This window comes from Hylobates moloch, unplaced genomic scaffold (assembly GCF_009828535.3).
Source record: "Hylobates moloch isolate HMO894 unplaced genomic scaffold, HMol_V3 SCAFFOLD_10, whole genome shotgun sequence".
Lineage (NCBI taxonomy): Eukaryota > Metazoa > Chordata > Mammalia > Primates > Hylobatidae > Hylobates > Hylobates moloch.
This window is the reverse complement of record NW_026652285.1, coordinates 109,013,698-109,040,987: the sequence shown is the minus strand read 5'-3', so window position 1 is coordinate 109,040,987 and position 27,290 is coordinate 109,013,698. Positions and strand designations below refer to the sequence as shown.

The following is a 27,290-nucleotide window of genomic DNA, read 5'->3' as shown; positions in this document are numbered from 1 at the left end:
TCCATCCATCCATCCATCATCCAACTATCCATCCACCTACCTACCCACCATCCAACCATCCATCCATCTACCCATCCATCCACCTACCCATCATCCATCCATCTAACCATCTATCCACCCATCCATCATCCAAACATCTACCCATCCATCCACCCAGCCCTCCATCCATCCATTTATCCACTAACCTACCCATCCATCCACCCACCCATCATCCAACCATCTATCCATCCATCCATCCACCCACCCACCCATTATCCAACCATCCATCCATCCATCTTTCAGTAGCTTTCTCTGTGTCAGGCGCCATGTTGGAACGTGGGATAGAGTGATGGACAAAGCAGGCCTGTGCCTGCCCTTGTGGGAGTTGTGTGTTGGGGAGACAGACACACAGAAAAGGTTGAATTGTGGCTGCAGTAAGCACCACAGCTGGTGTCGTTTGAGTTGATCATGGGGGTCCATCTTGTTGGGGCCGTCAGGGCAGGGAGGAGTTCCAGTCTGTCTGCTGTCTCTGTCCATCTTCCAGTTCCAGAATCTGCTTGGATCCTGTACAGCCTGCCCAGCAGGAGGCGCACATGATGGCAGAAGGATTCTAAACAAGGGCCATGCCCCTGGGCAGTGGGGTGCTCCTGGTGGATGAAGGTTAGGCACCAAGTTGGGGGTCTCTGGATGCTCTTTGCTCTCTAGCAAGGCCAGAGACCACTAGGGTCCATGGCCGCCCTGGGTGGTGTCCTGCCTTCCCTGCCTGGAGGACAGTGGGGGCCGAGATGGACACAGACATCGGAGGGCTGAGAAGTGGGTTGCTCTGGCTGGCCGGTGGGGGTGGGCGTCTGAGTGCAGCCATCTTGCAGGGGTGTACAGTCAGGGTTGGGGGGCTCAGGCTGGGGGTGGGTGTCTGGGTTGTCACCTCAAACCCTTTGTGTCTCTGTGCCCAGCAGGCTCCAGCCTGAGGCTGCTTGTCACCGCATCCCCTCTCCCAGGCCTGGGGCATCTGCACCAGGGCCTGCTGTTCTGGGACCCTGGTAGCTCCAGGCCAGCTTCCCTGACAGAGCGGCCGCCGCCTGGGACAGCTCGGGGTCTGAGCGTTCCCGGGGCAAGCTCCAGCCTGGCTGCATCTGGCATGGCAGCCCCAAGTGCTGACCAGGGTGGAGGTGGAGAAGGGCCTGCGAACTCCCACAGCCGAGGGCCCAAGGGGCAGGGATGGAGGGGCCTTGGCCTGGGAACGAGTTGCCTTGTACAACCTGCAACCATGGGCAAAGACTCACACATGAACACACGTGCGCACGCCGTCACTGACACAGTCACACACACTGGCCAGAGAGAGCCGGCTGGGGGCCGTAGTGTGCCCAGAGAAGGAGCTGTTGCAGCCCTACAGGGTCAGCAGTCGCCTTGCTCCCATCTCTTTGCCCAACCCAAGGTCACAGTGGTCACACTCTGGGGCTCTGGGCTTGGTGCATTTATTCAGGTTTGAGAGTGGAGGAGGGCAGAGCTCACGCAGCTGTGAGGCAGGGCTGCGCCGGACAGGAGCTGCTTCATCCTTCAACAGACGCTGGCCTGGGGTGACCAGCCTGGTGGGGGAGATGGAGTCGGGATGGAGGACAAAGGGGGAGCAGGGGACAGAGCCCAGGAGGAAGCAAGGGAGGGCACAAAGGAGGGGCAGGTGGCTTCGGGTGAGGAGCAGGAGGGAGAAAGGGGACCAGCAGTGGGTCTAGGGGAAGGGGCTGGGGTGAGGGAGGCTGAGAAGGGCCAGAAGATGTGACCCACAGCGGCTGCCCTGCCAACAGCCCCAGGTCCTCAGGAAGCCCCTCACCTGTCCCTGTCCCCATGGACCCCCAGACTCACTGCAGACCCAGGAGGCCTGGCATAGCGAGTGTGCAGGTGTGTGCAGACCAGCACGTGTGCCTGTGCATGGGTAGACAGCTTGTGTGCCAGTGTGAGTGGTGTGTGTGTAAGTGGGTGTTCGCATGTGGAGGCATGTGCCAGTCTGTACACGTTTGCTCATGCGTGAGTGTGTGTGCATGTGGTTATGCACATGTAAAGGACCAGAGGCAGGAATCAGAAGGGCACGGTAGGCATCCCTCCAGGAAGAGGAGGGGCTCAGGCTGACCTCACCCTCCCACAAGAAGAGTCAGGCTTTGGGGGCCGGGGCTCTCTGAGTGGTCAGGCTGGGGCTGCCACCCAGGGCAGGCTGCTGAGGTCCAGGGCACCTCCTGGGATGAATCCAAGCTCCTTGTGAGCAGGGATGGGTGAGGGGAGGAGGTGGCCCAGAACAGGGGACCCAGAGGGGGGAGGTGGCCCGGGACAGGGGACCCGAGGTGGGAGGCGGTGGCCCGGGACAGGGGACCTGGGGTGGAAGGAGGTGGCCCAGGACAGGAGACCCAGGGTGGGAGGAGGTGGCCCGGGACAGAGGACCTGGGGCAGCAGGAGGTGGCCCGGGACAGGGGATCTGGGGTGGCAGGAGGTGGCCCAGGACAGGGGACCCGGGGCGGCAAGAGGTGGCTCAGAGCCTGAGTTGAGCGCAGGGACCTAGGAGCCTGGAGACCCCTGAGTGCAGGCTGGGGCTGAGCTCCCTGGGCAGACACTGGGTCCAGCTCCTCTAGGGTCAACCTGCGGGCCCCGTGCCTACTGCCCAGCATGCCTGCAAGTGAGCCACGTTACCAGTCACATCTGGGAAGACAACGTTGTCATCCAAGAGGCCCTGAGCTCTGCCCAGGCAGATGAACTGGTCCAGCGTCCCGGGAGGCAGCAACCAGCTCCTGCCTGCAGCCCAGGAAGCCCAGCGTCGGTCTGTGTACTTGGCAGGGGTTGGGGACTGGGTAGGTGGGAGATTGAACTATCTGTACCCCCAAGTCACTCCAGGCGGGGTGGGGAGGCAGGGTCTGACCCGAAGCCTGGAAGGAGGTGCCTCCAGGGCCACACATGGGCCCAGGGCGGGGTGGGGGGCTCACTCAGCAGGCTGATCCTGAGGACGGCCAGGCTGCTCGTGTGTCTGCGGGACAGCATCAGGGCGAACTGGGTGTAGTCGCTGTCCACCACCCGGGTCTCCTCTCTGTCCGCCCCGGGCTCTGAGGGGGCACAGACGTCATGTCCCTGTGGGCCAGCACCCCGTCCCTCCCTCCTGTGACCGGCTTACCCACACCATGGTCCACGGTGAACTGCCCGGGCTGGGCTGCTGGTATCAGCACATAAGACCACGTGTCACAGTGCTGGCCACTGTAGGAAGGGATAGGTGGAGGCAGAAGGCTCTGGAAGCTGGCAGGTCCATGCCAAGGTGGGCCCCTCAGGAGATTTCAGCCGCTTATTCAGAGGGACCCACGGCGGGAATGGCCAAGCATCATGAGTGGAGATGGTGTCTAACTGTGTTGCTCAGGCTGGTCTCAAACTCCTGAGTTCAAGTGATCCTTCTGCCTCTGCCTCCCGAAGTGCTGGGATTACAGGTGTGAGCCACCCCGCCCAGCCCTCAAAGTGCTGGGATTACAGGTGTGAGCCACCATGCCCAGCCCCCAAAGTGCTGGGATTACAGGTGTGTGCCACCGCGCCCGGCCCCCGAAGGGCTGGGATTACAGATGTGAGCCACTGTGCCTGGCCCCCAAAGTTCTGGGATTACAGGTGTGAGCCAGCACGCCTCTGCCTCCTGAAGTGCTGGGATTACAGGTGTGTGCCAGCATGCCCGGCCCCCAAAGTGCTGGGATTACAGGTGTGTGCCAGCATGCCCGGCCCCCAAAGTGCTGGGATTACAGGTGTGCGCCAGCACGCCCGGCCCCCAAAGTGCTGGGATTACAGGTGTGCGCCAGCATGCCCAGCTGCCCACACTTTTTTGTATACTCCCCAGCTAGGTTTGGTCATTGGCAGCCAGAGTCATGAAGCTGCCTGTGCTGGGACAGGACCCATGGCGCACCTGAGCCACTGGCGGCTGGGACCCAGGCCTGGGATCCTCCTCACCCGCTTGGAATGGCAGGGACAGCCACTCACCGAGTCATGGCATTCCACACCTCAAAGCGGCCATCGTCACTTAGCTCGAAAGTTGCAGTGAAAGGGTTCAGCAGCGCCCTGTGCTCTGGCCTGAAGCTGTTGCCTGCCAGGCCCAGGACGAACCATTCCCCCTGGAACTGCAGAGGCGGTGGTGGGCAGGGGCGGCGGTGGGCAGGGGTGGCAGTGGGCAGGGTCAGGAGCCCCCTCCCCCCCTCCCTGGCAGCTTCTGGACCCCTCCCAGAGCAGTGCTCCTGGCTGGGCTGGCGCCAGGGACACTGGCAAGAACCGGAGCCTACCCTGGGTCTGGCAGGGACATGGTGACCCTGGCCAGTGGCTGTGCGGCCTTCCTGAGCCTGTTTCCCCTCATGCACAGAGGGAGCGATGGGCTGGGGTGACGGTAGGGAATGGGTGCCAGGAAGGTCGGCGCCGGGCCCTCCTCTGCTGGAGGTCGGGGGCCTGCCTGGGGGCTCCTGGAAGCAGGGCTGGTCCTGACTCTGGGCAGCATCCCCAGGCCTGCTCAGCCACCAGCCTCTCCCTGCACTCAGTCAGACCCAGCCGGCTGCTTCTCCTTCCGTCAAAACCCTTGTACCTGATTTCCTTGGAAGCTCTGCATTGGGGGCGGAAGTGGCGGGGGGGTTGGGGTCTCGCCCTGCAGGACTTTCTGCAAGGAGAGCCACAGCCACAGGCCACACAGCAGCCTCATCCTGGCAGCTGCTGGGCCCACAGGGACAGCGAGAAGGAAGTAGCCATGGGCAGGTGACCCAGAGACCCACCTCTTCATGCACGTACCCAGCAGGTGCCCCTCCCAAGGGGGTGTGCCCCTCTGCCTCTCTCCTCAGGACTGGCAGGAGAGGTGGTGCCCAGGGCAGGCTTGGGGTGGGCTGGGTGGGGCCGGCTCTCCTCAGGTCCCACCCACCCACCTGCAGTCTCTTGGGTTCCAGCCAGGTGGGGTAGGAGGGGCCCCCAGGTCCACCTTCCACCTCGTCTTCTCATTTCTGAGGCCCTGCTCCCCTTCAGCCCCCTTCCGAGTGCTCCATACTGGGGGTTCAGAGGCCCCACGCAGCCTGCCCCAGCCTTCCTCCCTGTCACAGAATGTTGTGTCCCAGGTACACAGCGTGACCTGCCGCAGCCATAAGGGACAGGGCCCAGCTGTGGCCAAACCTGGGCATTCCCCCTGCAGGGCCTGGGCCTGCCAGCCGCCCCCCCCACCCCCACCCTGCCTGGCTCCGCACATGCCTGAACCACAGCGTGGGCCGTGGCCCCGGACGAAGAACAGGACCAGGGAGGGGCCCTGTGGCCATGAGGCCGGGGTGGAGGTGGCCCGAGCAGGCGAGGAGGGAGGCTGGGGCCTGCAGAGCACCCAGGCACCCTGATGAGGACAGCTGGGGGCATTTTAAATGCAGTCTGCCCAGAGGGAGGGGCAGGGCTGGGAAGCCCCACTAATGGGAGTGGGCACCCCATGCTGGTCCTGCCTAAAAGAAAGGGTTAGTAGGCCAGGCGCAGAGGCTCATGCCTATAATCCCAGCACTTTGGGGGGCCAAGGTGGGAGGATCGCTTGAGCCCAGGAGGTTGACATCACCCTGGACAACACAGACTCCATCTCTACAAAAATCTAAGTTAGCTGGGGGTGGTGCACACCTGTGGTCCCAGCTACTTGAGAGGCTGAGGTGGGAGGATTGCTTTAGCCCAGGAGTCTCAGCCTGCACGAAGCTATGATTGTGCCACCGGACTCCAGCCTGGGCAAGAGAGTGAGGTCTCACCTCTAAAAGTATAAAAATAAAATGTAAAAAGAGGGCTGGCAGGGAGGGCATTGGCAGGCTTGGGGCTTCTAGCTGCCCTGGCACCCCTTGGACGGCGGGGCTAGGGAGTGGAGGCCCCTTCCTGACCTCTCTTCCCATCCCCACAGGTAGCTGAAGCCTCTGGGTGCTGGGCTCCATGTTACGGGGTCACCAAGGGTGAGCCAGGTGCCTCCTGCTCACAGTGTGCCTGGCCTGTGAGCCTCTCTCCAGGCCACCTCCTCCCCCCAGGTCCCTGTCCTGGCCGCCCCCTCCCACCCCAGATTCCCTGTCCTGGCCGCCCCCTCCCACCCCTGTCCTGGCCCTCCACCCCAGATCCTGTCCTGGCCCCCCTCCACCCCAGATCCTGTCCTCCCCCTCCACCTCAATTCCTTCACCCAGCCCTGCTTACAAGGGACTTGGGTTCATCCCAGAAGGTGCCCTGGGCCTCAGCAACCCGCCCTGGGTGGCAGCCCCAGCCGGGCCACTCAAAGAGCCCAGCCCCCAGGACTTCAGGGCTCCAGGGCTGGGTCTGTCCCAGGCCTCACTGCCCACGTAGAAGGGCAGCTTGCTGTGCCTTCTCTCACCAGCACAACGCTAGCGTTTCAGGAGGCTGGCCCAGGAAAAGAAAAGTTGGAAATAATCTGTTCATTCCCCTGAGCTCCCCAGAGGAGCCTTAGACTCTCCACCATCCCCCTGGCCCAAGCCAGCCTAGGAGCGCCTGTCAGCAGCCCCAGGGTCCTGCTCTCAGCTCAGCAGGCACCCCTCCCGGAGCCCGTCTTATCGCAGGGCACTGGGGAGATTTGGGATCACAGCACACAGCCCATGTACAGGACAGTCCCCGCTACGGACCCCGCCCATGCAGGGCCCTGCGGGAGGAAAACCGGGCCTTCCCTGGCCAGCCCGAGACCCACAGAGACCGAGCAGCAGAGGTCGGGTGGGCCGAGTCCTTGACACGGAGGAGGGTTCCTCGGCTCCAAGCAGCGCCTCAGGCCCCATGCTCCCTCCCCCAGACCCACTCCTGCCGCCCTGGGGGGGTCTGTGTGTGTGCCTCCACGTAGCCACTGGCTGCTGCCATTAACCTCTGTGCCCCCAACGTCCCCTGCAGGAGCCTCCTCCCTCCACCGCGGGGCAGACGCAGGTGCTGCTCCTCCCGTCTAACGTGATTGGTGGAGGGTGGGCACGTGACCTCCGCCGTCCAATCAGGGTCCTGCAGGTGCCTTCGCCTGGCTGGGCCGGCGGCGCTGGAACGGGCCGTGCGGGACACGGGCCTTGGGACACCTGCCGGGCTGCCGGGGGAGTCCTGGCTCTGACCTCGGCCTTCCATACCGCCTGGGGTGGGAGGGCCGGGCGCGGCGGCACACGCCAGTGAGCCCAGCGCTTTCGGAGGCCGAGGCGGGAGGCGGTGCCCGGGCGCTTGCGTGCCACCGAGAGGAGCAGCCGCGCCTTCTGCAGGGCGTCCTTGAGAGGCGGGAGGGAAACCGCCGCTTCCACTCAGCACCCTGGACCCCCAGCCCACCGTGGGGACCGGTCCCTGGGGCCTCTTCCACTGACCCCTCCTATCAGGTCCTCTCTTCCCTCTGCTTCGCTCCCCGGCACCGCCCCCCGCAACCCATCGCCTTCATTTCTGCCTCCCCCCACAGCAACAAGGACTTCCCCTCCACGGCTCTTCCCTCCGTTCCCGGAAACTCCCTGCCTGTCCTCTGCTCACCCTCCCCTCTCTCTTCCCACTCCCCGGGCAAAGACCTTTTCCCAGACACGGTCCTGGGCGCTCGGAGGCCCCTTGGGGGTGGGGGTAGGGGGGGCAGGGGTGGTTGGGGCGTGGCAGGGGAGGAGGGTGCCTCGTCCCCACATGGAGGAGTTCTGGTCCACCTGTCCCTCTGAGCACCTGCGTGGGCAGGGAGGACGGGCACGGCACCCGACTGTCAGCCCTGCCTGTGGGACCAGGGGCTCTGGGGGCCCCACGCAGCACTCTCACGTCCAGGCAAGGCGGGGGCACCCAGGACAGTCCTGGACTCCTGACCCCGCAGGTCTTGGGCAAGACTGCTAACAATTAAATGTCAGTTTCTATAGATTAAAAAACTTTTTTTTTTTTTTAATAGACATGAGGTCTCACTATGTTGCCCAGGCAGGTCTTGAACTCCTGGCCTCAAGCGATCCTCCTGCCTCAGCCTCTCAAAGTGCTGAGATTAAAGGTGTGAGCCAGTGTGCCCAGCCAGTTTGCGTAGGTTTTTTTTGTTGTTTGTTTGTTGTTTTTTAAATAAATTGAGACGGAGTCTCGCTCTGTCACCCAGGCTGGAGTGCAATGGTGCGATCTCAGCTCACTGCAACTTCTGTCTCCTGGATTCAAGCGATTCGCCTGCCTGAGCTTCCTGGGTAGCTGGGATTACAGGCGCCCACCACCATGCCCGGCTAATTTTTTTGTATTTTTAGTAGAGACAGGGTTTCACCATGTTGGCCAGGCTGGTTTCAAACTCCTGACCTCGAGTGATCTGCCCTCCTGGGCCTCCCAAAGTGCTAGAATTACAGTCGTGAGCCACTGCGCCCAGCCATTTCCATAGATTCTTCTTTTTTTTGAGACGGAGTCTCACTGTCGCCCAGGCTGGAGTGCAGTGGCATGATCCCGGGTCACCACCTCCTCTGCTTCCTGGGTTCAAGCAATTCTCCTGCCTCAGCCTCCGGAGTAGCTGGGATTACAGGTGCCTGCCACCATGACCAGCTAATTTTTGTATTTTTAGTAGAGACAAGGTTTCACCATGTTGGACAGGCTGGTCTTGAACTCCTGGCCTCAAGTGATCCACCCGTCTCAGCCTCCCAAAGTGCTGGGATTATAGGCCTGAGCCACCGCACCCAGCCAAATTATGCAAACTATTTTAAAGAACAATGATTCACACAGAGCTATCGTGCTTTTATGTAGTGTTTGAAATTTAACTAGAGCTCATTCAACGCTTCTGTGAAAATGAAATGCCTGTAATCCTTGCGCTCCACATCCTCTGGTCCCAGAGCACACAGCCAAGTGGCCACGCACTTCACTCAGTGCGGGAACCCACCCAGCCCTGCAGAAGCGTGGGGGGTCAGGCTGGGCCACTCTGCCACCAACCACAGCACCTGAGGTCATTGGGTGGGTCTCTGGCGCCACCCGTCGGACATTCAGCCCTCCCTGAAGCTCGTGACCATGGCCAGCTACCCGACTCCTCCTGCCCGCAGATGAGACCCTCACTTTCTGTTTGGGGGATGTGGGGCCAGGCATGGAGGAGGCTCTCCTGGGGTTCAGGCCTAGTCTTCCCGGCATTGCCAGCTCTGAACCCTGAACCCTTCTGCTGTGCCCTGCTCTCTATCTCGTGGGTCTCTGGGACATGGAGCTGGAGTGGGGGAAGGCGATGCAAGGGGACGACCTCCTGGGCCCTTCTCCTTCCCAGGTCCCGGCAGTCAGGGCCTCTGCCTCCCCTTCCCACCACCTGACTTGCCTGCCCTCCTGGGGTCTAGCAGCTGAGTAAACAGGTGGGCACGGCAGGGTAAGCCCCGCCCGTGGGCTGGGGACCCCCTTGGAGCAGCTGCTGTCTCCTCCATGTGCTTTGGGACCAACTCTGAGGTGCCTTCTCCTCCCATCCATCCCTGCCCACTGTGGCCGATTGGTGGCTGATGCCTGGACTTTGAGTTCCTAGGGGGAGGGACCAGCCCACCTGGTGGTCCCAGGGCCCGGCACACAGTGGGCCTTCAGAAATGCTTATCAAACAAATGCCAGTGGCCGCAGGCAGGGCCTGAGAGGAGCAGCTCAGCGGCCAGGTCCAGGCCCAGCGTGGCCAAGCCATGCCGGGTCCCTGACTCTCTGGCCCTAGCCCAGGGGCTGCCCCAAGGGCAGAGCTGGCCCACCCCCACATTCTGCTCTGCTTCCTGGTTTCAGGGGGGACGTGGGAGTGGATGAGGTGTGCAGAGAGTGCAGTGGCTGTGGGTGGACAGCACCAACTGCTGCCACCAACACGGGCCAGCTGGTGCCAGCTCGGCTCGGAAGAGGCCAAAATGGGCAGTGACGGGAGACAGCTGGCCTCCCACAGGGGCGGAGGAGCAGCCTGGGGGCTGCAGGACAATGACCCAGGCAAGAGCAGCCTTGGAGTGAGGCTGGACGCCCCCAGGTCCCAGCAGGGCACAAGGTGGGCCTGCGCCAGAGAGGATCTCCCCTCCCAAATCCCAAGAGCAGCTGAAATCGGCCCAGTGCCCACTGTGTGGACTCCAGCCAACAGGGAGCCCCGGGCTTTTAAAGAGGCGGGGTGGGGGCAGAGAGGGCCTTGGTGGTACTAGCACCGGTCCAGAGTGGACAGAAAAGAGTCAGAGAGGGGTCTGAGACATTTAATAAGAAGGTACCATTCCACCCACTGTCCTCTGGGGCAGCTGGCAGAAGATCCCCCACCCCGGGTGGCAGGGCCCTGATCTGATGAGGCTGGGGGCTCACGGAGGACGGGCAGCGGGCACCCCACTGGTGGGGTCGTCTCGGGGCACTGACTTCTCAGCACTGGAGCTGCGCGGCAGCCTCACCTCCTCACTTCTGCAGCAGAGATGAGACTCAGCCGCTGGCAGTGGCCCCCCTCACCACGCCGCCATGCTTGCCCCACTGTGCACTCACCGTCCAGGATGTGGAACTGGTCTGCAGCCTCGCAGAAGCCTGGGGGCCCAAGGCAGGGGTCAGGCTGGGCATCAGCCCAGAGAGTGGGGGTGGCTGAGCCGGGAACCTGCTGGGGACACTCACCATACTTAGGGAAGTAGAAGATCTGGTCCTCAGTCAGGTGGGCCTCCTGGACCCGCTGCTCAAACCCACTCAGGACCGAGTCGCTCACAGGGAGCGAGCGGGCTGCAGGGCAGACAGGGCTCCTGGGGTCCTGGCACCAGGCGGCGTGGAGGGCTCTGGGAACGGGGTCTGTGTGTCCCCTGCCCCCTCGGGGCCCTCTCCCTGCTCCCACACCAGACCTGTCTGTCACTACTCCCTGGGCCCCTGCTTAGCAGGAGGGTCAGGATGGGACAGAGGAAGGGTGTGTCCCCATGGGCTCACCCAGCCCCCCGGGGTGGCCCAGTGAGTGTGCAGAGTTTGAGCGCCTGTCTGGTCACAGAGGCTGGCCCCCACATACCGTAGAGCTTCACTGACAGCTTCCCCCTCTGCTCCAGGTACAGGATGGCGAAACTCTGGTAGTCAGTCTCAGCGACAACCACGTGCACAGGCCCTCGGGCGCCTCGGGCTGGGGCAGAGCCACGGTAGCCACGTCAGAGAGCCACAGCGGCTGCATCACCCCCCACCCACATGCCCTGTAGCCCCTGCCTCACCTTGAAGCAGGAAGCGGCCGAGGACCCCTGTGTCTCCATAGAGCTGGCGCACCTGCCAGCAGATCCCGTCCCTGGGGGGGCGGGGAGGAGGCACCACAGGCTGGGAGACCCCAACCAGAAATCCTAGTCCAGGCCACAGCCGGGGTGGGGTCAGGGGCCAGGGCAGGGCTGCTCTGGGACTCACAGCTTTCGGAAGGTACTGACAGCCATGGCTGTGCCCTGGGGAGCCACGTGCAGTGTGGTGGCCTCCGCCCGGTGGCCCTGCTCCTGCAGGAAACGGCAGGCAGAGCCCACAGCCACAAGAAGCCAGGTCCCTGCAAACTGGCGGCATACCATGGGAGGACTCGAGGGCACTGTGGGAGGGCCCCTCACCTGCTTCCCTCTACACCCCCCACAACTTCACCTGCTTCCCTCTCCCCCCAACAACTTCTACCTGTCTCCCTCTACCCCCCCCACAACTTCACCCTCTCCCCCCGACACACAACTTCTACCTGCCTCCCTCTACCCCCCTCCCCCGGCCCAACAACTTCACGTTCCTCCTTCTACCCCCCACAACTTCTACCTGCTGAGCATCAAAATTGGCCTTGGGCTGGATGGTGCTGATGGCGGATGGGGGCCGGGGTGGCCTCTGGCCCAGCGAGCCAGCTGCCAGAAGCAGAGTCAAGAGGATCGCAGTCCCAGGGGGCAGCATGGTGGCAGTGGCAGGGTGGCAGGACTGTGGGAAGCCAGGGGTAGCACCACCAAGTCCCAGGACAGAGTCTACTCTGCAGTCACAGAGCCTAGCCCAGGAAGTCCATGTCCGTCCCTTGCCTCCCCAACCCAGTCCCGGGCCAGCCCCACCCCCCACCTCCAGCCTCCTCGTGAGCCTAGCTTCGATCTGCACTTCCCGGCAGGGCCCTGGCACCATGTCCTGTGTACAAAGTCCGAGTTGACCTCTGGCTGTTTATTCCATTTCCCCTGCACCCCTGATTTCCACGGACAGTCCTTAGCCCTTTGCACATTATTTTCCTTAAACCATCACCCAGTGGTCTTATCTCCATGGCCAACGTCACGGGGTTCATGAAGCCACTTGCTCAGGGCCCGGCAACAGGGAGCGCCGGAGGCGGGTCCAGAACCAGCGGTCGCTGAGCCTCGCCTGCAGCCCCGCCCAGGACCGCCGCCCGCTGGCCACAAGGGGCGCTGTTCCCAACGCGCCCGAGTGCGCGCAAGCGCACAAAGAAAAGACGGCCAGGCCGCCGGAGCCCGAGGCGCAGGCGCACGAGGGGCGGATGCGGGCTGCCCGCGCGCTCTGCCTTCTTCGGCCATCGATGCCTCGGGGCTCGTGGCGTCGGGCCTGGCGGGCTCCCCGTTGGGCGGGGGCGGCGGTCCGAGCGGCTGCGGCGGTGGAAGCGGGTCCGAGTCGCGCAGGGCGGGGGCGCCGCAGCGGGCGGAGGCGGCCGTGGTGAGTGCGCCTGCGGCCCTCGGGGGTCCCGCCTCGTCGGCCCCGCCCGCCTTGGGCGAGTGCAGGAGCCTCGAGGCCGCCCGTGCGCGCGTCCCCGTCGTCCGTCCCGAGCCCGCCCGGCAGGGCTTCTTCAGGGCCGCAGGGCGGAGGCCATTGCCTGGTCGCCCCGAGCTTCCCCTCGGCGGAAGCTTGTCCCCGGACGGCGCCTGGTGTCCCCGTGCCTCGCGTGCGGCGGTCCGGGCCCCGGCGGGCTGAGGGGCGCCCGCCGCCGGCCGCAAGAGGCCGGGGAATGACGCGGCGGAGCGAGGCCGGCCCGGCCTGCCCGGAGCTGCCGGGTGGTTGGTTGGGCGGCGGTGCCCGGGCGTCCCCTGCAGACACCCAGCCCCGTGGAACTCCCGGCGGGACGGTTGGGGCTGGAGGAACAGGGCGCCCGCTCTCGGCCTCCCTTCCCGGGCCTGGGCTGAGGGCAGCCGTTGGTGGGTTTCAGGGCCGCCTGGGCAGAATGTCACGATGGACGAGGGCGGCACGCCCCTGCTGCCCGACAGCCTGGTCTACCAGATCTTCCTGAGCCTGGGCCCGGCCGACGTGCTGGCCGCCGGGCTGGTGTGTCGCCAATGGCAGGCCGTGTCGCGGGACGAGTTCCTGTGGAGGGAGCAGTTCTACCGCTACTACCAGGTGGCCCGCGACGTGCCCCGACACCCAGGTCAGTGGCGTGTGGGGCCCCTACCCACGTTCTGCAGCCAGGGCCCCGGGCCCCTGCGCTTGGGGGTCACCCTGGCTGAGGGCCTGCCCCGCGGCCCCGAGTGTCCATCCTCACACCCTCACCCTGATGGAGGCCTGTCCGGATACAGCACAGGCCCCCCTCAGAGCATGGAGGCCAGAGGGTTCATTGGGTCACTTGGGGGGTGGGGGGTACAGGGGTCTCTGTGAGCTACAGGGTTGTATTCCCCAGCCGAGGTGTGTGCCATGACTAGTGGGTTCCAGGGGCACCACGGGGCCTGCCAGGACTGCTGGGGCCACACTCAGCTCATGGCCTTGACTGCGAGGAGGAAGGCCCGGGCCCAGGACTGACACTGCCCACCCGCAGCGGCCACGTCCTGGTACGAGGAGTTCCAGCGGCTGTATGACACGGTGCCCTGCGTGGAGGTGCAGACGCTACGGGAACACACAGATCAGGTCCTGCACCTCAGCTTCTCCCATTCGGGGTACCAGTTCGCGTCCTGCTCCAAGGACTGCACTGTGAAGGTGAGGATGGCCAGGTGTCCTGCATACCCCACTCTGCTCTGCAGCAGCACGGAGGTCCCAGCACCCAGGCGTTCCAACCAGGTGGGAAGGGAGGGTCAGGCCAGAGGTGACACAGCAGCCTCCCTGCATCCAGCGGAGGGACTACAGAGGATCAGGAGCGGTGCAGGGTGGCCCTGAGTGCTGAGGAGAGGGTCCCACACAAAGCCGCCTGCTCCAGGGGCAGGCTCCTCCCCTCTATACTAGTGCCCCCAGAGTGGATGACAGTGGCTGGAAGGGGTCCCTGCCCCCTGGTCGCCTCTGAGCAGGGCTGGCAGAGCTGGGGCCTCATGGCCCTGTGGTAGCAGGCCCCTGCCCCGTGACCTGGCCAGGCGATCACCACAGCCACCCCTGCCCTGCAGATCTGGAGCAACGACCTGACCATCTCGCTGCTGCACAGCGCAGACATGCGGCCCTACAACTGGAGCTACACCCAGTTCTCCCAGTTCAACAAGGATGACTCGCTGCTGCTGGCCTCGGGGGTGTTCCTGGGGCCGCACAACTCCTCATCCGGCGAGATTGCTGTCATCAGCCTAGGTGAGCACGGGCGCCGGGTGGACCCTGCCCCCGCCCCACGCCGACAGCCTGTCCAGCCCCAGCCTCCCCACAGACTCCTTCGCGCTGCTGTCCCGCGTGCGGAACAAGCCCTATGACGTGTTTGGCTGTTGGCTCACCGAGACCAGCCTCATCTCGGGGAACCTGCACCGCATCGGAGACATCACCTCCTGCTCGGTGCTGTGGCTCAACAACGCCTTCCAGGTGCGTGCGGGGCTGGGGGCGGGGCTGCCCTCCCCAGGGCCTGGCGCCCACCTGGCATGTGCCCCCGCCCCCAGGATGTGGAGTCAGAGAACGTCAATGTGGTGAAGCGGCTGTTCAAGATCCAGAACCTCAACGCCAGCACCATCCGCACGGTGATGGTGGCCGACTGCAGCCGCTTTGACAGCCCTGACCTCCTGCTGGAAGCCGGCGACCCGGCCACGTCCCCCTGCCGCATCTTTGACCTGGGCAGCGACAACGAGGAGGAGGTGGCTGGCCCGGCCCCCACCCACGCCAAGGAGAGCTTTCGGCACTTTCTGGACCGCGTGCTGGAGGGGCGGGCGCAGCCACAGCTGTCGGAGCGTGTGCTAGAGACCAAGGTGGCCGAGCTGCTGGCCCAGGGCCACACCAAGCCCCCCGAGCGCAGTGCCACAGGGGCCAGGAGCAAGTACCTCATCTTCACCACTGGCTGCCTCACCTACTCCCCACACCAGATCGGTACACCCCTGCTGCCATGCTGCCCGCCTCGGTCCTAGGAGCTTGGGGGAGGCAGGGCAGGGGTCCTGGGGGGGCAGACGGCAAGCAAGTCCACAGGCAAAGCTGGGATCATTCACTCGCCCCTGGGGTCACAAGCCCAGACCTGGGGCCTGTGGGATGAGCAGTAAAAACAAACGCAGGCAAGGCCGCTGGCCAGCAAGCAACTGATGGGCCTGATTCAGGTCTGGGGCCCCTGGAGCAGGCAGTGCCCACGGACCTCTGTGGTGCTTACAGCCGCAGAGACACCATTGGGGTAGGGAGCCGCCCTGGAGTGACGTCCCCGGGGCATTGGACAGGGAGCCTCACCGCAGCCCTCCCTGCAGGCATCAAGCAGATCTTGCCACACCAGATGACCACGGCAGGGCCCGTGCTGGGTGAGGGCCGGGGCTCCGACGCCTTCTTCGATGCGCTGGACCACGTCATAGATGTACATGGGCACATCATTGGCATGGGCCTGTCGCCTGACAACAGGTGGGCCTCTTGCCAGTGTCCCAGGCGGGGTGCCCGCAGGCGGCCCATACCTAGCACAGTGCCCCTCGCCCAGGTACCTGTACGTGAACAGCCGCGCCTGGCCCAGCGGTGCGGTGGTGGCCGACCCCATGCAGCCGCCACCCATCGCAGAGGAGATTGACCTGCTGGTGTTCGACCTCAAGACAATGCGGGAGGTGAGGCGGGCTCTGCGTGCGCACCGCGCCTACACGCCCAACGACGAGTGCTTCTTCATCTTCCTGGACGTCAGCAGGGACTTCGTGGCCAGGTGCAGGGCGTGGCGTGGTGCAGGGTGGGCGTGGGCAGCAGCAGGCGGGCGGCCAGCTCATCCAGGCACTGTTCTGCAGCGGGGCCGAGGACCGGCATGGCTACATCTGGGACCGCCACTACAACATCTGCCTGGCCAAGCTGCGGCACGAGGACGTGGTCAACTCAGTGGTCTTCAGTCCCCAGGAGCAGGAGCTGCTGCTCACGGCCAGCGACGACGCCACCATCAAAGCCTGGCGCTCCCCACGCACCGTGCGCATCCTCCAGGCACCTCGCCCACGGCCTCGCGCCTTCTTCTCCTGGCTTGCCAGCCAGAGGCGCTGAGGGATGCTGGGTGCATTGGAGCTACCGGGACCCCTTGAGGACATCGCCAGGCTCTGTGGCTTTTTCCTGAGCGGGAGAGGTGGAGATGCTTGTAGCAGTTACGCCTTAGAAAGGGGACAACCAGGCCCCGCCACACGCTCACACGCAAACCTGCTCACGCAGCTGTGATGCTCGGCACAGGGTGGCCAGTGCAGATGGAGCCCAAGACCCCCTTGGCCTCCTGGCCAGCTTGGGGTACACAGGATACTGGGGGTGCCGCTCCTCGCTCATCCCCAGGCTAGGGGTTCACTCGCCCCAGCTGGCCTTGGCCCGGGGCACCTTCGGCTGGTCCTGTGGGGCCCTGGACGGCGGCCCAGTGGTGGCAGGGGCTGCTCCTGGCTGTGGTTGTGCGCCCGGGGCTTGGGAGTGGCCAGTCACGCTGCTGTGGGCCCGAGTGTGTTGCATGTCCACGCACCACCCATTCAGGGCCCTGAATAAACAGTTGGCAACAGCACATTGTTGTCCAGTCTCTGTCTGCAGGGAGGGAGACAGCACCACTGGCACAGTGGAGTGGACCTCGTGGTCACTGCTGACGGGTGACGTTACCGCTGGCACAGTGGTCCTACTGGAGTGAATGTTGCGGTCACTGCTGACAGGTGACGTGCGTCTGAGGTCATGTGCTGGTGCCAGCCTTTGTCACACTGCCCTGTCCTCCCTCTGTGACCTCCAGGGAGATGCCTGGCACATCTGCTGGGGCTGGCAACATGCAGGGCCTGCCATCTGTGTCCAGGGTCAGGCCACGTCACTCCCAGTGCCAGGGCGGCCCCCACAGTCAGTCCCGTCCTTAAGGGGGTTCCTCTCCAGGGTCGGCAGGCCGCGTCGCTCCCAGTGCCAGGGCGGTCTCCACAGTCAGTCCCATCCTTAAGGAAGTGCCTCGGCTGCTGGGGGCAGGAAGGGTGTTGGGCAGAGTTCCTCAGAGTTCAGGCCGGTGAGGATGGGACCAGGGGCCCAGAAGTGGGAGCAGAGGTGCAGCTCCAGCTGGATCCCGCAGGCTTTGTCGGAACTGCACCGGGAGCTCAGGGGGCCCAGGGCAATGGTGGTGACAAGGAAGAAGGCAGGAATAGAGCCTGGCACTCTGGTCAGCTGCTCATTATAGGAAGCACATGGAGCTTGTGGCTCCAAACATGGCAGCAAGCAACCCCGTACAGAGAAAGGACGCAGAGGAGATGCGTGAGTGTAGAGGTGATGGTTCCCTTGAGCCACGTGGGCTGCAGGTAGAGACCCTGGGGTCAAGCTCAAGCACCCATGGGGTCAGGGACAGCACCACCAACAGAGGCTGCGCCACCCAGAGGGATGGAGCCTGGGGACTGCTGCAGTGGGTCCCCCAACTGGGCGAGAACAAAGAAAGGAAGGAAGACACACCAAAGACCCCCAGACAAGATGAGCTGCCCTGAGACTGAGACCCTCAGAAAGGAACTGACAGATTCTGTAAACGCAAACATACCACGGGCAGGCTCCAAAGAATTGAGCAATTTCCTGAAAAGGACTTAGCTACATTCACATTCAAGGAGACTAACAAAAACACCCCTACGCACCATAAAACAAAAGCGGGGACAGAAATCAAGAGGACATGGACATTTCAAAATAAAAAGGGAGCCAATTAGACACTGTGGAAAATGACAGGGTGAGTGACTGCATCAAAAGCTTGATACGTAGGCCGGGCGTGGTGGCTGACGCCTGTAATCCCAGCACTTTGGGAGGCCGAGGCGGGCAGATCACGAGGTCAGGAGATCGAGACCATCCTGGCTAACACGGTGAAACCCCGTCTCTACTAAAAATACAAAAAATTAGCCGGGCGTGGTGGCGGGTGCCTGTAGTCACAGCTACTCAGGAGGCTGAGGCAGGAGAATGGCGTGAACCCGGCAGGCGGAGCTTGCAGTGAGCCGAGAGCACCACTACAGTCTGGCCAGGGTGAAAGAGCGAGACTCCGTCTCAAAAAAAAACAAAACAACAACAAAAAAAGCTTGATTCGTGAGGCCGGGTGAGGTGGCTCACGCCTGTAATCCCAGCACTTTGGGAGGCCAAGGCGGGTGGATCACGAGGTCAGGAGATCGAGACCATCCTGGCTAACACGGTGAAACCCCATCTCTACTGAAAATACAAAAAATTAGCCGGGCGTGGTGGCGGGCGCCTGTAGTCCCAGCTGAGGCAGGAGAATGGTGTGAACCTGGGAGGCGGAGCTTGCAGTGAGCTGAGGTTGCACTACTGCACTCCAGCCTGGGCAACAGAGCGAGACTGTCTCAAAAAAGAAAAAAAAAAAAAAAAGCTTGATATGTGGAAAGCACTGGACCAGACAGACTCGACGAGAGGACCAGGCAGCAAAAGACGGCACAGAGGAGATGAAAGAAACAGAGCCCTGGGAGGGGAACGGAGCAGCATGCATGCCCCTACCCCATCTACGGGGCGGGGGTGGAGACCCAGTGTTTAAAGAGAAAGTGACTGAATTACCAAAAGAACAGAAGTCCCCAGAAAACACATGCTGAGGTCAGGCCGGGCGCGGTGCTTCATGCCTGTAATCCCAGCACTTTGGGAGGCCGAGGCGGGCAGATCACTTGAGGTCAGGAGATCAAGACCAGCCTGGCCAACATGTTGAAACCCCTTTTGTACTAAAAAAAAAAAAGAAAAAAAAAAAAGGAAAAATTAGCCAAGCGTGGTGGCACACGCCTCTAATCCCAGCTACTCAGGGGACTGAGGCAGGAGAATTGATCAAACCTGGGAATGAGCTGAGATTACACCACTGCACTCCAGCCTGGGCGACAGGGTGAACTCTGTGAAACTGCAGCTATGAAACTTGTGCACGTGGCCCGGAGCAGCTGCCAGAGAGCTGGGTCAGGGAGCAGCAGCAAGATCCAAAGTTTCGCAGAACTGATACTTGACCTTACCTCCATGACCTGAACTCCACGCAGCTGGAACACTGGAGGTGAGTGCTGGGGCCAGGCAGAAAGCCCAGAGCAGCCCTAAGGGCCAGGGAAAGGAACTGACGCTGATGCACAGTGTCAGTGAGGCAATGCCCTGGGTTTTCTCTTCTCCATTCTTTTGTGACCCTGATGGCAGTGGGAGTGGTGGCTACAGGAACCCATCAGAGCCAAACCTGGAGGCCAGAAAGTCCCTCACAGATCAGTGCGGCTGTATTGAGGGTGGGACCAGCCCCGTTAGCTTTCCTCCCCGGCCCTCCTGCCACATAGACTCCAACGCGGCCCAGTCAAGGGCACGTCACTGTCTGAATGGACAGTGAGTGAGCCCAGCAACCAAACCCAGTGTAGGGAGCTTGGCAAGCACCCACATGGGTCTAATGATCACACCACGGACTTGGGGAACTGTGGACCAGCCTCGGGTCCCAGACCAAAGACCAGCAGCTCTGAAGACAGGAGTCCGCGCAGGCGGGAACAATGTGGGTCCGACCCTCCTAGGACCAAGTGCCTGCTAACCCCAAAGACACCCACACAGGCGGGAGCAGTGTGGGTCCAAACCTCACAGGACCAAGTGCCTGCTAACCCCAAAGACACCCACGCAGGCGGGAGCAGTGTGGGCCCAACCCTCACAGGACCAAGTGCCTGCTAACCAAAGACACCCACGCAGGCAGGAGCAGTGTGGGCCCAACCCTCACAGGACCAAGTGCCTGCTAACCAGACTTCGACATTTCCCACAGGATTCAAACATGACCCAGATCTCATAAAGTCATATTCAAAATGTCTAGAATATAGCCCCAAATTACTTGACACATGAAGAACCACAACATTTCAACTTGCAGCTGGGCACAGCAGCTCACACCTGTAACCCTAGTCCCCTGGGAGGCCACGGCTGCACAGTGCAATGACCGGGCCGCTGCACTCCAGCCTGGGTGACGGAGACCCTGTTTCTAAAAAAAATAAAAAATAAAAGATTCAATGTGCAAAGGTAAAGAACCATACATCCTATTTCCCAAAAACAATCAGTAGCTTTTTTAAAAAAACACACAATAAATTTTTATTATTTTTTAATTTTTGTAGAAATGAGGTCTCACTATGTTGCCCAGGCTGGTCTCAAACTCCTGGGGCTCAAGTGATCTTCCAGCCTTGGCCTCCCGAAGCGCTGGGATTACAGGCATGAGCCACTGCGCCGGCCAACACAATTCTTAAAAGGTACTGGGATTCCTCTGCTTCGAGATCATTGCTAGGCTAGAAAAATAAAGCTTGTTCTACCAGAAATCACAAGTAAGAACTGCGTGTTCTCCAAGGCAGAAATTGTAGAGTCTAAGCTCTGAACCCCAACATCCACAGCTGCCTATCAGAACAGTTAAACCAGCTCGGAACAGAGCAGCAAAATTCGGCTTCATCATACGAGGCCATCGTGCTCTTCTAAGATGCTAATAACCCCAAACAGGAGGTGCTGAAACCAAAATGAAAGACAGTCTTTGAGGCTAGCTGTCACACCAATTGTTAGTTCCTTGTTATGGCCCCTTCTATAACATTAATAAAGGAAATATTTTACTGCAAGAAGTATTTTATATGCCACCAGCCATGAATTTTTGTCATTAGTTACTACATAAATGCCGCCTAGTGCCTGCCATTATCCACATGGCACGACCATTTTATGTCTACAATTCACTTCTGTATTACAATCTTTGTGATTTCCATAAGTACATTAGCAAAGGTTTAACAACGAGATGCAATCTAACATCCATAAACTCCAGTGTTTTGCAGACAGCAATGTAGGAGAGAGAGATTTTTTTTTTTTTTTTTTTTTTTTGAGACAGAGTCTCGCTCTGTTGCCCAGGCTGGAGTGCAGTGGCGCAATCTCGGCTCACTGCAAGCTCCGCCTTGCGGGTTTGCACCATTCTCCTGCCTCAGCCTCCTGAGTAGCTGGGACTACAGGTGCCTGCCACCACGCCTGACTAATTTTTTTGTATTTTTTAGTAAAGACGGGGTTTCACCATGTTATCCAGGATGGTCTCGATCTCCTGACCTCGTGATCCACCCGCCTCGGCCTCCCAAAGTGCTGGGATTACAGGCGTGAGCCACCGCGCCCGGCTGAGAGATATTTTTAATCGCCTGTCATTTAACTGAACTTATGTAATACATAAACCAATAATTTAGCAGTTCTAAGTCTCCAAATGGCTCCGGTGAGATCTGTAAGAAGCATCTTCCACGTACGCATCCTGCTGATGCTGCTGTTTCCTCCTCCCGATGCTTTCCTTTGCCCGCGAGAGGGGCTCGAATAAGATGGATGCTTTGCTTGACTTCTTTGATGTCCTGAAGTTTCCGTAGCGCTTTTTCTTTTATCGGTTCATTATAAATTTGACTTGACATTTCTGTTTGATCTTCAACGCTCTTCGTTGCATCAGTGGTTTTATTCCATGGCTCTCGCTGGCATTTGACAGGTTCGTTTCTACATTTTTCAAACTCAAATGATCCGCTGTGAGCACTTTACCAGCTGCTTTCAGGAATGCTTTAGTCCACCTGACCTTTGAGGATTGTGTGTTTGTTTGTTTGTTTGTTTTTAAGACGGAGTTTCGCTCTGTCGCCCAGGCTGGAAGGCAGTGGCACCATCTCGGCTCACTGCAAGCTTCACCTCCCGGGTTCACGCCATTCTCCTGCCTCAGCCTCCCAAGTAGCCAGGAATATAGGCACCCGCCACCACGCCCAGCTACTTTTTTTTTTTTTTTGTATTTTTAGTAGAGACGGGGTTTTTTTTGTTTGTCTGTTTTTTAAGATGGAGTCTCGCTCTGTCACCCAGGCTGGAGTGCAGTGGCGCAATCTTGGCTCACTGCAAGCTCCGCCTACCAGGTTCATGCCATTCTCCTGCCTCAGTCTCCCGAGTAGCTGGGACTACAGGCAGCTGCCACCACGCCCAGCTAATTTTTTTGTGTTATTTTAGTGGAGACAGGGTTTCACTGTGTTAGCCAGGATGGTCTCGATCTCCTGACCTCATGATCTGCCCACCTTGGCCTCCTAAAGTGCTGGGATTCCAGGCGTGAGTCACCGCGTCCAGCTGAGGATTGTGCTCTTTAAAACAGTTTTATGACATTTGGATTTACAAAATCTGAACACTTTACAATCATTGCAGATGAACCTTATGCCATGGCCCCGGGTAGACGGACCCTGAACAAAAACTAACACTTCTCGATATGCAAGTGGAACCTGCATGGTACTCACCCACCAGACACCAGGCTTCGGAAGAAGTGACACAGACACAGATGTTGAAATTATCTGACAAGGACTTTAAAGCAGCTACTATAAATATGCCAGAGCAAGCAATCACAAACATTTTGCAATGGATGTAAAAATATGAAAGTCTCAGCAAAAAAATGGAAGATGTAAAAAGGACCATTCATACCAAGATTAGGTATCTATAAAAAGAGAGGGAAAAAGGCTGGGCATGGTGGCTCACGCCTGTAACCCTAACATTTTGGGAGGCCGAGGTTGGTGGATCACCCGAGGTCAGGAGTTCAAGACCAGCCTGGCCAACATGGTAAAATCCGGTCTCTACTAAAAAAAAAAAAAAAAATTAGCCGGGCAGGGCCAGGCGCGGTGGCTCACGCCTGTAATTCCAGCACTTTGGGAAGCCGAGGTGGGCGGATCACAATGTCAGGAGATCGAGACCATCCTGGCTAACATGGTGAAACCTCGTCTCTACTAAAAATACAAAAATTAGCCGGGCGTGGTGGTGGGCGCCTGTAGTCCCAGCTACTCGGGAGGCTGAGGCAGGAGAATGGCGTGAACCCAGGAGGCGGAGCTTGCAGTGAGCTGAGATTGCGCCATTGCACTCCAGCCTGGGCCACAGAGCAAGACTCCATCTCAAAAAATAAAAAATAAAAAATAAAGACAGTTTCTCACTCTGTTGCCCAGGCTTGAGTCACTGGTACAGTCATGACTTACTGCAGCCTCAACCTTCAGGCTCGAGTGATCCTCCCACCTCAGCCTCTCAAGTAGCTGGGACAACACGCATGTGCCACCACACCCAGCTAATTTTTATATTTTTTGTAGAGAGGGGGTTTTGCCATGTTGTCCAAGCTGGTTTTGAATTCCTAGGCTGAAGTGATCTGCCTTCCTCGGCCTCTGTAAGTGTTGGGATTACAGGCGTGAGCCACCTTACCGGGCTGGAGCCTCTTTTTAAGGGTACTAATCCCATCCACAAGTGTTGCACCCTCATGATCTGATCAACTCCCAAAGTCCCGCCTCCAAGTACCATCACATTGGGGATTATGTTTCAATACAGGAAATTGGGTGGGGGGGAGCACAAACATTGTCTTCTCTTAGTCTGTTTTTGCTGCTATAACAGAATACCTGAGACCAGATAATTTATAAGGAATAGAAATTTATTGGCTCACAGTTCTGGGGGCTGGGAAGTCCCCGAGTAAGGTGCCAGTGTCCGGTGTGATCCTTCTTGTTGTGTCACTGTGGAAGGTGGAAGGGCAAGAGAGGGCCAAGCTCACCTTATTATACCAGCAGCAATTCCAGCCTATGCTCCCTCTGACCTCATCACCCTTTAAGGATCCCACCTCTTAACACTGTTACAATGACAATTAAATATTAACATGAGTTTGGGAGATACAAACATTCAAACCATAGCGTTCCATCCCTGCCCCTACACCAATTCATGTTCTTTTCACATACAAAATATACTAATTCCATCCCAATGGCCCTATTCAAAAGTCCAAAGCCCAGAGTCTCATCTAAATCAAACCTGGGTGAGACTCAAGGCACGATTCATCCTGAGCCAACTTTCCCTCCACTGTGAGCCTGTGACATTAAACAAGTTACATGCTTCCAAAATACAATGGCAGGGCAGGAATAGAACAGACATTTCCATTCCAAAGGGATACACTGTAAGGAATAACAGGCCCCGAGCATGTCCAAAGTCCAACAGGGAGAACACTACTAAATCCTAAGGCTTGAGAATCATCTTTGACTCCAAATCCTGCCTTCTGCACGCCGTGGGGTACGTCTGGGTCCTCAGGCTCTTGGGAACCTCACCCTTATAGCTTTGCTGGGCTCAGCCCTCACACAGCTCTTAGGTTGGAGTCTCATGCCTTCAGCTCTCCCAGGCTGGCAATGAACACGAGGCTCTCCAGTTCTGGGGTCTCAGAGGTGGCCTTATCCCCAAGGCTCCACCACATAGTGTCCTAGTGTGGGCTCTGCCATGGCTCTGGCCTGGAGACTTGTGACATCCTGTGACACCCAGCAAGGCTGCAGAATCAGCACCACATGGACACCACCAAGGCTTATGACTTGTACCTTCCCTGGGTCCACTTGAGACAGGCTGGAGTGGCTTAGGGGGTCTGCACTGGAATGTAGACAGCAGACTTGGGGTGGCCCTGGCCAGCAGGCTCTAAGGTCCACAACCTACACCTCTCTTTTGACATATTTCCTTCCCAAACCTTGGCACTCTGGGCCTGTGGTGGGAGGGGCAGCACCAGGAATCTGAAATGCCTCTGGGGCCATTTTCCCACTGTCCTGATGAGCAGCCTCTGGCTTCATTCTGTCCATACTAAGTTGCTTGGCCACACACTTGGTCTGTTCTCCTAAAGACACCTTATTACTCCCTAAATGGCCAGGCTGAAAATCCTTACGATCCCAATCTTTCCTTGTTAATTATAAATTCCATCTTTAATTCACTTCTCTTCTCACATCTTACTCTCTGCAGTGAGAAGAAGACATGCCACACCCTGAGTATTTCTCCAGCCAGACATCCCAGTTCCTTCCACAAAGGAAGGACTGGGCATGGACACTCTTCACCCGCGTTCTCTGCCACCTTATAACTAGGATGGTCACTCCTCCAGTTTCTGACACCTTGTTCTTCATTTCTGTCTGAGATCTTACCAGAATGGCCTTCACTGTCCAGATTTCTACCAACATTCTGACCATGACCACTTAAGTATTCTCAAAGAAGCTTCAGACTTTCCCTACAGTTCTCTTGTGAGCCCTCAACAAAATCACCCTTTACACTCCACGAATGGCATCTAGGCTTTTTCTCGCTCCTCCAAACTCTTCTGGCCTCTGCCTACTACCTAGTTCCAAAGCTGCTTCCACATTTTTCAAGCATTTGTGATGACAACAAACCCACTCCTGGTCTTGATTTTCTGCCCACAGCACCCTGATACCAAAACCAGACAAAGACAATACAAAAGACAATTATAGACAAATGTCCCTCATGAACAGAGATGCAAAATCCTCAAAAAAATGTAAACCAAATCCAGCAATATATAAAAGTGATAGTGCACCATAACCAGGTAGGGTTTATTCCAGGAATGCAAGGTTAGCCCATATTTGAAGAACCACGTAAGTCACCATATTAACTGTACAGGGGAAAAGCCATATGAATATATCACTTGGTATAGAAAAAGCATCTTTTTTTTTTTTTCTTTTTTTGAAGACAAAGTTTCCTTGTTGCCCAGGCTGGAGTGCAATGGCACGATCTTAGCTCACTGTCACCTCCATCTCCCAGGTTCAAGCGATTCTCCTGCCTCAGCCTCCCAAGTAGCTGGGATTACAGGAACGCACCACCACACCCAGCTAATTTTTGTTTTTAATAGAGATGGGTTTTCACCATATTGGCCAAGCTGGTCTCAAATTCCTGACCTAAGGTGATCCGCCTGCCTCGGCCTCCCAAAGTGCTGGGATTACAGGCATGAGCCACCAAACCCAGCCATTGAAAAAGCATCTTGATAAAATGTCTAGTCATATTAAAAAAAAACAAAACCCTCGAAGCAAACTAGAAGAAGGGAACTTGCTCAACCTGATAAAACAGCATCACCAAAAATCCCCGTGGGTAACATGATACATAATTGTGAAAGCAAGAAAGCCTTCCCCGAGAGTGGGAATGAGGAAAGGCTATAGACTCTTACCATTACTATTCAACCTTATAAACAGGAAGTCAGCCAATGGAACAAGGCAAGCAAAAGAAACAAAAGGCACAGAGATTGAATAAAAAGAAATAACTGTCCTTATTCATGGATGACATGTTGTTTATGCATAAAAGCCCCCCAAATCTATAAAACAAAGTCCCAATCTCCTACAACCAGTAAGTGAATTCATCAAGGTTACGAGGCATAAGAACACATAAAAATCAGTTTTGTTTTTAAACACTGGAAATATACCGTCAGAAACCAAAATTCAAAAAACAACCTCTTACAACAGCTCAAGAAACAAAGTAAGCTGTGGGATAGGAAGCAATAAATAAATAAATAAAAGAAACACTGAAGCATAAACCTACTAAAACATGTACAAGATATGTATACTGGCTGGGCATGGTGGCTTTTATGCCTATAATCCCAGCACTTTGGAAGGCAGAGGTGGGCGGATCACTTGAGTCCAGGACACCAGCCCAGGCAACATGGCAAAACCCCATCTCTACAAAGAATACAAAAATTAGCCGGGCATGGTGGCACACACTTGTAGTCCCAGCTACTTAGGAGGCTGAGGTGGGGAGATCCATTGAGCCCAGGAGGTCAAAGCCACAGTGAGCTGTGATAGTGCCACTGCATTCCAGCCAGTTCAACATACATATGAAATACTACAAAACGCTGATAAACAATAGAGACAGACTTATGTTCATGGACTGTCTGACTGAACATAGATGTCAATTCTCCCCAAACTGATGTGTAGATTTAACGCAATTCCAATCAAAATCCTAGAATTTTTTTTTTTTGTAGTTGACTGTAAAATATATATGTACTGTCAAACGAACAAAAATAGGGAAAACAATTCTGAAAAACAAGAACGGGCTGGGCGTGGTGGCTCATGCCTGTAATCCCAGCACTTTGGGAAGCTGAGGCAGGCGGATCACTTAAGCCCAGGAGTTTCAGGCCAGCCTGGACAACATAGAGAGACCCTGTCTCCAGCTGGGTGCAGTGGCTCATGCCTGTAATCCCAGCACTCAGGGAGGCCGAGGTAGGCAGATCACGAGGTCAGAAGATCGAGACCATACTGGCCAACATGGTGAAACCCCGACTCTACTAAAAATACAAAAAAATTACCTGGGTGTGGTGGCACGCACCTGTAATCCCAAATACTTGGAAGGCTGGGGCAGGAGAATCACTTGAACCGGGGAGTCAGAGGTTGCAGTGAGCCAAGATGGGTCACTGTACTCCAGTCTGGTGACAGAGCGAGACTCTGTCT

General features: G+C 58.4%; 3 protein-coding genes across 8 annotated transcripts; 1 reads left to right on the top strand and 2 right to left on the bottom strand.

The window, feature by feature from the left end:
* Nucleotides 1-1,438: 1,438 nt before the first annotated feature.
* LCN12 (lipocalin 12) lies at nucleotides 1,439-4,727 on the bottom strand. Its single transcript, XM_032162722.2, has 6 exons — nucleotides 4,559-4,727; nucleotides 3,970-4,106; nucleotides 3,131-3,210; nucleotides 2,946-3,062; nucleotides 2,656-2,757; nucleotides 1,439-1,565 (listed from the first exon to the last, which is right to left on the bottom strand). The coding sequence occupies exons 1-6, from the start codon at nucleotides 4,670-4,672 to the stop codon at nucleotides 1,537-1,539; spliced, it is 579 nt and encodes a 192-aa protein (XP_032018613.1). The 5' UTR covers nucleotides 4,673-4,727; the 3' UTR covers nucleotides 1,439-1,536.
* Nucleotides 4,728-9,715: 4,988 nt separating this feature from the next.
* Nucleotides 9,716-11,959, bottom strand: C8G (complement C8 gamma chain). 6 transcript variants are annotated; one of them, XM_032165716.2, is made up of 7 exons: nucleotides 11,620-11,959; nucleotides 11,242-11,378; nucleotides 11,058-11,128; nucleotides 10,865-10,972; nucleotides 10,489-10,590; nucleotides 10,366-10,404; nucleotides 9,717-10,287 (listed from the first exon to the last, which is right to left on the bottom strand). In XM_032165716.2, exons 1-7 carry the CDS (start codon nucleotides 11,746-11,748, stop codon nucleotides 10,274-10,276), a joined length of 600 nt encoding a protein of 199 aa, XP_032021607.2. In that variant the 5' UTR covers nucleotides 11,749-11,959; the 3' UTR covers nucleotides 9,717-10,273. The 6 variants fall into 6 exon arrangements, 5 of the variants coding, with proteins under 5 accessions (XP_032021606.2, XP_032021607.2, XP_058301636.1 ...); XM_032165715.2 differs by having other exon boundaries at nucleotides 9,716-10,287; nucleotides 10,366-10,590; XR_004250025.2 differs by lacking the exon at nucleotides 9,717-10,287 and having other exon boundaries at nucleotides 10,489-10,618.
* A 344-nt stretch (nucleotides 11,960-12,303) lies between these two features.
* Nucleotides 12,304-16,645, top strand: FBXW5 (F-box and WD repeat domain containing 5). Its single transcript, XM_032165714.2, has 9 exons — nucleotides 12,304-12,498; nucleotides 12,986-13,201; nucleotides 13,586-13,743; nucleotides 14,142-14,316; nucleotides 14,390-14,538; nucleotides 14,613-15,033; nucleotides 15,396-15,543; nucleotides 15,617-15,829; nucleotides 15,909-16,645. The coding sequence occupies exons 2-9, from the start codon at nucleotides 13,009-13,011 to the stop codon at nucleotides 16,150-16,152; spliced, it is 1,701 nt and encodes a 566-aa protein (XP_032021605.1). The 5' UTR covers nucleotides 12,304-12,498; nucleotides 12,986-13,008; the 3' UTR covers nucleotides 16,153-16,645.
* The last annotated feature ends 10,645 nt before the right edge of the window (nucleotides 16,646-27,290 follow it).

Coding starts and splice junctions, on each gene's coding strand:
- FBXW5 (XM_032165714.2), top strand. CDS start 13,009: ATGGACGAGGGCGGCACGCCCCTGCTGCCCGACAGCCTGGTCTACCAG. Junction 13,744..14,141: donor CCAAGGACTGCACTGTGAAG/GTGAGGATGGCC, acceptor CCTGCCCTGCAG/ATCTGGAGCAACGACCTGAC. Junction 14,539..14,612: donor GGCTCAACAACGCCTTCCAG/GTGCGTGCGGGG, acceptor CCCCGCCCCCAG/GATGTGGAGTCAGAGAACGT.
- C8G (XM_032165715.2), bottom strand. CDS start 11,748: ATGCTGCCCCCTGGGACTGCGATCCTCTTGACTCTGCTTCTGGCAGCT. Junction 11,129..11,241: donor GTCAGTACCTTCCGAAAGCT/GTGAGTCCCAGA, acceptor CCGCCCCCCCAG/GGACGGGATCTGCTGGCAGG. Junction 10,973..11,057: donor CGGCCGCTTCCTGCTTCAAG/GTGAGGCAGGGG, acceptor GCTCTGCCCCAG/CCCGAGGCGCCCGAGGGCCT.
- LCN12 (XM_032162722.2), bottom strand. CDS start 4,672: ATGAGGCTGCTGTGTGGCCTGTGGCTGTGGCTCTCCTTGCAGAAAGTC. Junction 3,211..3,969: donor GTGTGGAATGCCATGACTCG/GTGAGTGGCTGT, acceptor CCCTTCCTACAG/TGGCCAGCACTGTGACACGT. Junction 1,566..2,655: donor TGTCTTCCCAGATGTGACTG/GTAACGTGGCTC, acceptor CTCCCCCACCAG/GCTGGTCACCCCAGGCCAGC.